Here is a 10,357-nt window from a genome sequence, read left to right on the forward strand (position 1 = left end):
GTAAAAGATTTTAATCTTCTAAAAATTTTACTCTTCCTTTCTTTCTATATCCAAACTAAAATTAAAATTAATATTTTTCTAGACAAATTCATTACTGAAATACATTATTCAATAGCTAAAGTCTAATATTGCCAAGCGAGACAATGAATATATATATATATTGTAAGGACCGAGTTAGAATCCCAAACCCAAAGAATAAATAGGCTCAGGCTCAAAAAGCCCAAAACAATAAATTTGCAGAGAGTGGATTAGAAAAGTGGGCTAGAACGAGTTGGATGGCAAACAAAGTGGATTCAAATGACAAGAACAGAAAGGTAGATGGATTTTAACTAAAGAAAGTCGTCCTCGGACCGGTCCGAAGAGATCAGTTCTTGTATATTTATCTTAAGTATGATTACAAGTTTATTTTCTAGTTGCTACAGTGTTTCTCTTTAGATTTCTTTCTCCATGGAGGGTCTCTTACATTATATAGTCCCCTTTGAACGATCTTGGTTCTACACTTGTTGATCATCTAAGCCACTACTTGAGTACTTGTCTCATCGGACACCCTTTTAGGCTCTCTGTGAGTTGGGGTAGCCAAGACAACACTGTTCAGGAGTCTTCTCCACATTAATGCAGCCAGGAAGTTAGCTGCAGAGCATTTAGGGTCCGTTTGGATACAGCTGAAAACTGAAAACTGAAAAACACTGTAGCAAAATAATTTTTAAATATGTGAATAGTATCTGGGACTCATTTTTAATGAAAAAGTTGCTGAAAAATGTATTTTGTGAGACCCATGAACAGTGCATAAAAGCACTGTTCACAACAAAAAAGTCAAAAAGTTACGGCTTGACAAAAAAAAAAAAAAAATTTCTGAAACGTAAACGTGTGTCTGGGAAGCAAAACGCGCTTCCCAAATGCACTCTTAATGCTGTGGCAGCAGCTTTTCCCTAGACATTTCTGGGCTTCCATCCCTCTTATACGTTAATGCACGTCCCTATTAGTGAAATTTCCTAGAAGGTCACTGATGCAGATTTGTTAAGGAATAATAAAATATTTTAATATTTTATGTTGTTTTCTTTTTTCTAGTTGAATTAGAATTTTAATTGTTTTTTTTTTCCTAGTTAAATTGTTTTTCCTTTCTCAAGTAGAAGTAAGTTTATTATTTCTTTTCCTAAAAGGAGTAGGAGACATTTTATTCCTTAAATACTCTTTATAGAAAGGTTATTTATGTTATGTGTGTTTTTGAATAAAAGTTTACTAGAGAGATTTTCTCTATTATTTTACCTATTAGCCTAGTGTTCTTGTAGAACTTAGGTATAGTGGAAGAGTTGTAGTATTTATGTATTATAGATTCTGCTTCTACACGCCTACGCTGCATCACTTTCGACATTTAGAAACAAAAGGTTATTGATCCCTTCTGGGAGGATTTTATTGAACAAGAATTGATAGAGGTCAACAAGAGGCGTGAACGAGTGATTTTAAGTAATCTTTGTTGAGGAGGAAATATGAAGTTTTTGGATGTGTGCATGGATTCTTTTTTTAGTACTTGCTTCATATATCCTGTTGTGGCAAAAGAAGTCAAGAATAAAAATCTGTACATCAAGATTTATTATGAGTGAGAAAAGATTGATAAGTAGCATACTAATTCATCTTGTCTTGCATAGAAGAATAGGATGGAAACGATTATTTGGAGTTCTAATTGATCGTGGAAGATTGCCACAAAACTCGAGGACGAGTTTTCCCCAACCTCGAGAGAATGATGCAGATTGGTTAAGGAAAAATAAAATATTTTAATATTTTATGTTGTTTTCTTTTTCCTAGTTGAATTAGGATTTTAATTGTTTTTCTTTTCCTAGTTAAATTGTTTTTCCTTTCTCAAGTAGAAGTAGGTTTATTATTTCTTTTCCTAAAAGGAGTAGGAGACCTTTTATTCCTATAAATACTCTTTATAAAGAGGTTATTTATGTTATGTGTGTTTTTGAATAAAAGTTTGCTAGAGAGGTTTTCTCTATTACTTTGCCTATTAGCCTAGTGTTCTTGTAGAACTTAGGTTTAGTGGAAGAGTTGTAGTATTTGTGTGTTATAGATTCTGCTTCTACACGCCTACACTGCATTAGAAAGTCTCATCAACGATGTGAGTTATGGGCTCATCTCGTATGTATATGACTTTATTTTTATCAAGCTCAATCTTGTCTCCTTGACTATAATCTTCAAGATAGTCATCATAAATTGGTGGAGAATCCCAATTTACTACACAAACTCTTTCAATGTATTCATCCTCATTTTTGATATCGTAGTCCTCTTCCTTGACATCAAAATACTCCTCCTCCTTCACATAACATGGATTTGGATGGTAGTTTTGAGGTCGGTTTTCAACGGCGAAGGCGGCGAGCTACTTTGAAAGCGCATCAAACCACTCCTCTATTCATTGAAAGAACGCCTCTAATTGTGCATTGTGTGCAACCTCATCGCGTTCATACACGTCATCTATGGCAACAAGTCTTCCCCCACATGCTCCTCTTTGTGCCATGGTAGAAACCTAGCCTTGCTCTGATACCAACTGATGCAGCGTAAGCGTGTAGAAGCAGAATCTATAACACACAAATACTACAACTCTTCCACTAAACCTAAGTTCTACAAGAACACTAGGCTAATAGGCAAAGTAATAGAGAAAACCTCTCTAGCAAACTTTTATTCAAAAACACACATAACATAAATAACCTCTCTATAAAGAGTATTTATAGGAATAAAATGTCTCCTACTCCTTTTAGGAAAAGAAATAATAAACTTACTTCTACTTGAGAAAGGAAAAACAATTTAACTAGGAAAAGAAAAAAAATTAAAATCCTAATTCAACTAGGAAAAAGAAAACAACATAAAATATTAAAATATTTTATTCTTTCTTAACCAATCTGTATCAGTCACCTTGAACAATAGGATATACATTTGGTTCGAGAACTAATAAATAGTGGTGAGAGTGCTAGGCTTAGAGTCCCGTGAGTAATTTGCAATTAATGTATGAAAATAGTCCAATTAATGTATTAAATTATGTAAAAAAAAGGTTAGATTTTTTTTTTTTTTTAATTCATGTATCTTGTGGGGGAGCCAAGGACCGAGGAGCCCAATTCGAGGACAAATTTTTCTGATCTTAGCAAAGTAAGGTAAGCAAATCCAAAGGATTGCGCCTACTCGAGGAGAGCAAGAAAGCCAAAGGATGACTAGCACACCTTGTGAATCCTAGGGATAAGAGAAAGGACATTGACAGGAGGAAAAGAGACCTACGAGGATGGAAAGAGGAAGCTTCCTGAAGAAGACAACTCCCACCTCTGCATTTAATGCTCTAGATCAACCTAATCAACTACATTAATATGGAAATGACCTCTGAACAACAACATCACAACTAGCAACTCTCTCTTTACCGCCTCCAGAAGGGTCCTGATGGGACAAGTATCCTAAAGGATCACCTGAAATGTACAGGTGGAGGGCTAGGATGCTAGGGAATGGACTATAAAAGAAAGGGAACCCCCCAAAAGAAGGAACCAAAGAAAAAAGCTAAGAATTACCTTGTATAGAATTAGACCTAAACTTATTCATAGGAAAATGATCCTCAAACCTACTCGAGGAGGATATTATTTCTGATTATTGTTCTAAGTGCATTCTTCCGTTACTTTGAAATTTGAATGTTACAGTCTTAGACTTGGACCTTTTTTTTTGTGTTGCACTTGAGTTAGAAACCCACTCTCTTAAAAATTCTATTGTCTGGACTTGATTTGAAGGACAAGATACCACTATTCTAGGTGGGCTTGGGCCCTTATTTTCAACGTCCATACATATCTCTTATAAAATATTAAGTAACAATATATTTTACATTTGCATTTGGCCTCAAATGTGTTGAGTTGGCCCTAAATTAGGCCCTATTTTTGTTAACCGTGGAAGAAATTTAACATGCCAATAACATGGTTAATATTTCATGATTTTGGAAGGATAATATTGGTATTTGCAATAAAAAAAAAAAAAAAAACCAATTCAATCGAGACTAAAGTTGTTGAAAAAAATAAATCAAATTGATGGTTTTTACCACCATTGATATATTAGAATAAACTAATAATTTTTCATAAAATTTCTCAATTTAAATTGTCATCATAGATGTTGAGCCAACCTAACTTTATATGTAATATGGTTTATAATGATGTCTGCATGGTTGATTGATGATGGGAGAGTGAGAAATTGAAATAATGAAAGTTAGTACTTAGTCAAATTTGTACTTTTTATGATAATATGGTGGATTGAACTTGTAACCTTGGATGTTTTGCCCCAAATCAATGGGCCCATTGGATTTTGATAAGTTTATAGTTTTGATCATAAATAAATCATAATTATCTCTGTGGGGTCCAATAACTTGAGGCCCTGGTCCATTTTTACATTGGAGCCCAAGACCCGAGCCGAGGAAGGTTATGGCCGATGATAGGTAATAAAAGTCCAAATAGTTTTGAGGCACAGCCGAGGATGATTCTGTCCTCGGCATATCTGAGGTCTCCCTGGAAGGAAGGGCAAAAACGGTATAGGAACAGTTTGGGAAAAAATCTAAAATATCTAGGTCAATAGATAAGGGTACGCTGGATAGTATAACGACCAAGGACAAAGGGAAAGCTGCCCTTACTGCCATTCAATACTCTGCACCTGACAGAGCCATACTCTTCAGCTTTTACAACCACCCCCAACCACTCTGGGTATGGGCTGATGGGACAAGTATCAATCCTGAAAAATCGAACCCACACGTGGACGTTGGATAAGGGATGCAGGCTAGTATAAAAGGAAAAGTAAGCAATCCGAGGAAAGGGGCTGGGAAAAATGGCCAAAAACCAGAGCCTCCCAGCTCGCCTCCTGGAGAAAGACTCTTAGGGCGAACACGATTTAACTATGTACGAACACCACGAAAAACCCACTGTCTGGTGATCAAGGCCTAGCCTTTCAAACCCACGCTCTATAAATGATATTGTTTGGGCCTTTTTACGTGCGAACCCAACATTATTATGGGTCGTTACAAATCGTGTCCTTACAATTGGCACCGTCTGTGGAAAAGGCTTATGGGTTGGCACAGGCGGTAGGTCGAGATAGTCCCCTTGTCATTTCTAACAGCCGATTGTAGTGTTCTAGCGAAAAATTCTACCAGGGGCTATGATTCTTTACTAGGGGCTGCGCTTCGTAGCGTCAGCAGCACGAATGGTTCTAGGGGCTTGGCCGAGGAGCTAATTTCCCTTAAACCCAGGTCCCATGCCATAGCCGAGGGGTTACTTCCCCCAACTACTTATCAAAATCAAGTTTTGGACAGAACCAAGGTATTGCATGGTCCTCGGACTCAAACCTATGGGGAAACCAACTACTTAAATATCAAGTTTTGGACAGAACCAAGGTATTGCATGGTCCTCGGACTCAAACCTATGGGGAAACCAACTACTTATCAAAATCAAGTTTTGGACAGAACTAAGGTATTGCATGATCCTCGGACTCAAACCTATGGGGAAACCAACTACTTATCAAAATCAAGTTTTTGACAGAATCAATGTATTGCCTGATCCTCGGACTCAAACCTATAAGGAAACCAACTACTTATCAAAATCAAGTTTTGGACAAAACCAAGGTATTGCATGGTCCTCGGACTCAAACCTATAGGGAAACCAACTACTTAAATATTAAGTTTTGGACAGGACCAAGGTATCGCATGGTCCTCGAATTCAGACCTTTGAGAAAGTCGGCTACTTAAGACGAATTCTAAGTCACTTAGTCCTCGGACTAGATACCAGAAAGGGTTAAGGCTTTTAAAGTTATTAGAAAGATGGCGAAGCGCCTTACTTCTCAGCGACCTGCAGAGGCTGTTCATTTTTGGGTTATATATCCTCGGATGATTACTTCCTACACGGCCTCGAGCATTCAACCATTATCTCGTTCAAGTTTGGGCTATACAACCCATTTTCAGGTCGGTCTTATTATACGCAGTACCTCCAATAAAGTTCGTAATAACATCTTTTTTCTTGGTAAGGGATTTCGGCCCTAAGTATTGTTTTCTCAGGTCGGCGTTATTATGCCAGACAGCTATAATAGGCTCATCATAATATCTTTCTCTTTTTTCTTAGTAAGGGCTTCTGCCTTGAAGTATTATTTGTTCAAATCAGTATTATTATGCCGGGTAGTTTCAATAAACACTGAGCAAGGTCTTTTTATTAACTGGGATTTCGGCCCTAAGCATCGTTCATAGTTTAAAAAATAAAAAAGAAGTCACAGGGTAGTACGTCTATTCACGGCATAACCATTTCAAAAAGAAGAGATAGAACATACAAAATAAAGCAATGATGACTTTTATTAATATAAAGAGATATTACAGCGTACAATGAAGGGCTTAAACAAGCCTATATAGAAAACGAATTACAAAAATAATAAAAAATAAAATAAACAAACAACCAGGAGTCTTTTTAAGCTCTGCTCCGAAGTCTTTCCTAACTCTGCCCCAGTAACACCCATATTGAGAGGAGGACCTCCCTTGGTGGAAGAGGAGAAGAAGAGGAAGAAGGAAAAGCGCCAGGATGGATCTGGTGATGGGAAAGAAGAAGAAGGGGAGGCAAAAGGAGACACCAGTGAAGGAAGAGAGGAAGAAGTAGGGACACTTAGTCCCTGCGTCAGTCCTGACTCCTAACACGCTAGTGCCATGTTAGCTATGCCCATGAGAGAGCGGCTGGTACTGATAATGGGTGACCCCAGCTCAGTCGCGCCAAAAGTTTGACGTGACGAGCCCCTGCTTCGGATTTTGGCTGAAAGGAGGATGAGAAGTATCTTGAGTCTCTGCCATCCCTTCCCTGATCGAGCCCTTTTGAGCTTCACAAGATCGTAGCATTTTTGGGAAGGGTATGGTCTCTTCATTCCTGCTCCTATCGTGGACGAATCACAATTCGAGGTGTAAGCGAGCGGATAAGGGAAACTCTGGGGGAGGCTAAGGGTTTTCAGACTTTAAAAGGATTGAAAGGTCTCTGTGTAAGAGAGGTAACCTCTTGCTTTCCTTCTTATATGAATGGCAAAACGGGAGGCATTTAATCTGTCCAAATTTCCAAGAAAATTGGTAAACGAGAATATACCCGTTCCACTTCCCCACGCCGTCAATAACCGTCGAATTTAAATGATCTCGTAAAAGGAAATCATTAAAGACGCGTTTCGGATAGTGAAGTGGCAGGAACGCATCATGAATGAATTCAAAGGAATGTCTCGTAATCCGATATGTTTCCTGGATAGATGAAGAGACACTCACATTGATGAAGGGCAAATCTAAGCAGACCGCAATAAAGGCGTGGCATTACCAAAACCCTCCTCTCCGACCAAGAGGTCGGACAGCAGGATTTTGAGGGGCTATTGTAGGGTCCAATAACTTGAGGCCCTGGCCCATTTTTACATTGGGGCCCAAGGCCCGAGCCGAGGAAGGTTATGGCCGAGGATAGGTAATAAAAGTCCAAATAGTTTTGAGGCACAGCCGAGGATGATTCTGTCCTCGGCATATCCGAGGTCTCCCTGGAAGGAAGGGCAAAAATGGTATAGGAATAGTTTGGGAAAAAATCTAAAATATCTAGGTCAATAGATAAAGGTACGCTGGATAGTATAACGACCAAGGACAAAGGGAAAGCTGCCCTTACTGCCATTCAATACTCTGCACCTGACAGAGCCATACTCTTCAGCTTTTACAACCACCCACAACCACTCTGGGTATGGACTGATGGGATAAGTATCAATCCTGGAAAATCGAACCCACACGTGGACGTTGGATAAGGGATGCAGGCTAGTATAAAAGGAAAAGTAAGCAATCTAGGGAAAGGGGCTGGGAAAAATGGCCAAAAACCAGAGCCTCCCAGCCCGCCTCCTAGAAAAAGAAACCTAGGGCGAACACGATTTAACTATATACGAACACCACGAAAAACCCACTGTCTGGTGATCAAGGCCTAGCCTTTCAAACCCACGCTCTATAAATAATATTGTTTGGGCCTTTTTACGTGCGAACCCAACATTATTATGGATCGTTACAAATCGTGTCCTTACAATCTCAAAATAAGTTCTAGGTTATCCTTATGTTTTATGAAATAGATTATACTAAATTTAATCTAATCTATTTTATTAGTATATCGTTAGATATTAAGTTGATATCTAAACATTTTGTTAGTATATCCTTTGTTATTGTCATAATTATCTCTAAATAAATGCTCTTCTATATTTTTCATTCTATCATAATTATCTCAAAATGAATCCTCTTGGATCTCCTCTCCTTTCCATTGTATAATATGTTGTTAAATAAACTAAGTAAGCTATCGTTTTTTTTTTCTTAAATTGCACTAAAAAAAATTGCTTTCTACAAGGATACTCTCTAATTTCAAAGAAGGATTTTCAAATTAATTTTTTGATAATTAGATAGTAGATTGGAGTGGGAGATTTTTAGAAACAATTTAGACTACAAAAATTCTTGGGCACAATACCTTTTAGTTTTAACTTTAAATTTTAGATAACGTACGAGTTTATAAAAAGTTGTAAAACTTTTCAGGGATTTTTTTTTTTAATAATTAAATAGATAAAGTGAGAGATTTGACATTAACGTCTTTACAAAAAACACTAAGATGTTTGTTAGTTTTTAGACCCATTACTTTGTCCTCAAGTAAAATAGACAGAGTTCATTTTATATACGAATAAATTATTTTATCCACAAACACAAATTTGATCACATCCTTAAATATATCTTATGTTTAATAATTTAAAATATCATGTCATTTTAAATTTTAAATAATGTACGCTTAAAAAATTTCTAAAATTTAATCCGATTCAATATAATTTACCAAAAGACAGCTAGACTCCCCCCAAAAAAAAAAAAAAAAAAAAAAAAAAAAAAAACCATGCCTTTTGAATTTGCACGAAGTGTTACGTGTCCTCAATTTTCTGCCAACAACACATATCCATGTCTAGCACAAACTCTAATTTCAGTTTCCATTTCTCTATCTCTCGTTCTTTCCTTTATTTTCTCCTCTCTTTTCTCACGCAGATCCCTAACACCGGCACAAAAATCTGCTAGATTTGCTTAATGTTTTTCAGAAAATAATGAACGACAAGGCTGGCAACTGTCATAGTGGATCACAAGCTTGTGCCGCGTGTAGATACCAACGTAGAAAATGTGCTAAAGATTGCCCTCTAGCCCCATTTTTCCCTCCTCATCGTCAAAAAGACTTTCTGAATGCCCACAAACTCTTTGGCGTCAGTAACATTGTCAAAACCATACGGGACTTGAACTCTGACCAAAAAAAGATAGCCATGCACTCAATTGTCTTTGAAGCTAATGCTCGTGCAAATGACCCTGTTTATGGATGCTGCCCTATTATTTGGGAGCTTCAGCGCCAGTGCATGTATTTCAAGACCGAGTACGATCTCGTGCTTAAACAACTCTCCATTTTGCATGCCCAAATGGCGGATCCTTCAACTTTTACTAGCAATATTGATGTGAATACGTCCCACGTATCTTATTCTCAACTACAACACGCAGAAGAACACCATGGTAAGCAACAACCATCTGCGGCAGATGTGTCTGAGGCGGTTGGTTTTGTTGCCAATGATTCAACTCATGGTAAACAACCATTGGAAGATGTGTCAGAGGATATCAAACCACTTCTGATATTCGATGATATCAATGATTCAACTCAATGCAGGTAATTCTATAATATTAGTTATTTTAAAAAAATTTAATATATTAATACATTTATTAAATCAACACACATTCTTATTCTTATTTTACAGTAAAAAGGTGGAAGATTTTGGCTCAATTCAAGATGAACTGCAACAATCAACATCCGTGCCAGCAATTAGCCATAATAATTTTTTTCATTAAAGCATTTTTATAAATTTTTTTGTTTAATGATGTAGGATGTATTGTATCATCAAATATAAACATTTGAAAGTTCCTTTATTTCTTATTAGATATAAATATTTGAAAGAAAGTTAAGTTTGAAGTTGCAAATTGTCTGAAGTTGCAAGATACCATTTATTCTATCATGCCTGCTGGAGATATCAGTGTCCATATGGCTTTATAGTTTATAGCTTTGCCTGCTAGTAATGATATTGATCATACTCATGGATATTCCTCTTTTAATGTTATTTTAATGGTTAGCTATCTACCATAGCTATATATATTGAATGTCTGTTAGTAAATTGAATGTCTGTTAGTAATGGTATTGATCATACTCATGGATATTCCTCTTTTAATGTTATTTTAATGGTTAGCTATCTACCATAGCTATATATATTGAATGAAATTTGTCGTGTGCTTTTATATTAGAACTTTATTCTTTTTTCCTTGTGTGTA

The 10,357-nt window shown here is 36.8% G+C and overlaps 1 protein-coding gene across 1 annotated transcript; it reads left to right on the forward strand.

The window, feature by feature from the left end:
• The first annotated feature begins 9,102 nt into the window (after nt 1-9,102).
• LOC126716156 (LOB domain-containing protein 23-like) lies at nt 9,103-9,708 on the forward strand. The gene has a single exon (XM_050417187.1). The coding sequence runs from the start codon at nt 9,103-9,105 to the stop codon at nt 9,706-9,708; it is 606 nt and encodes a 201-aa protein (XP_050273144.1).
• Nucleotides 9,709-10,357: the final 649 nt, after the last annotated feature.

This window comes from Quercus robur, chromosome 2 (genome assembly GCF_932294415.1).
Source record: "Quercus robur chromosome 2, dhQueRobu3.1, whole genome shotgun sequence".
NCBI lineage: Eukaryota > Viridiplantae > Streptophyta > Magnoliopsida > Fagales > Fagaceae > Quercus > Quercus robur.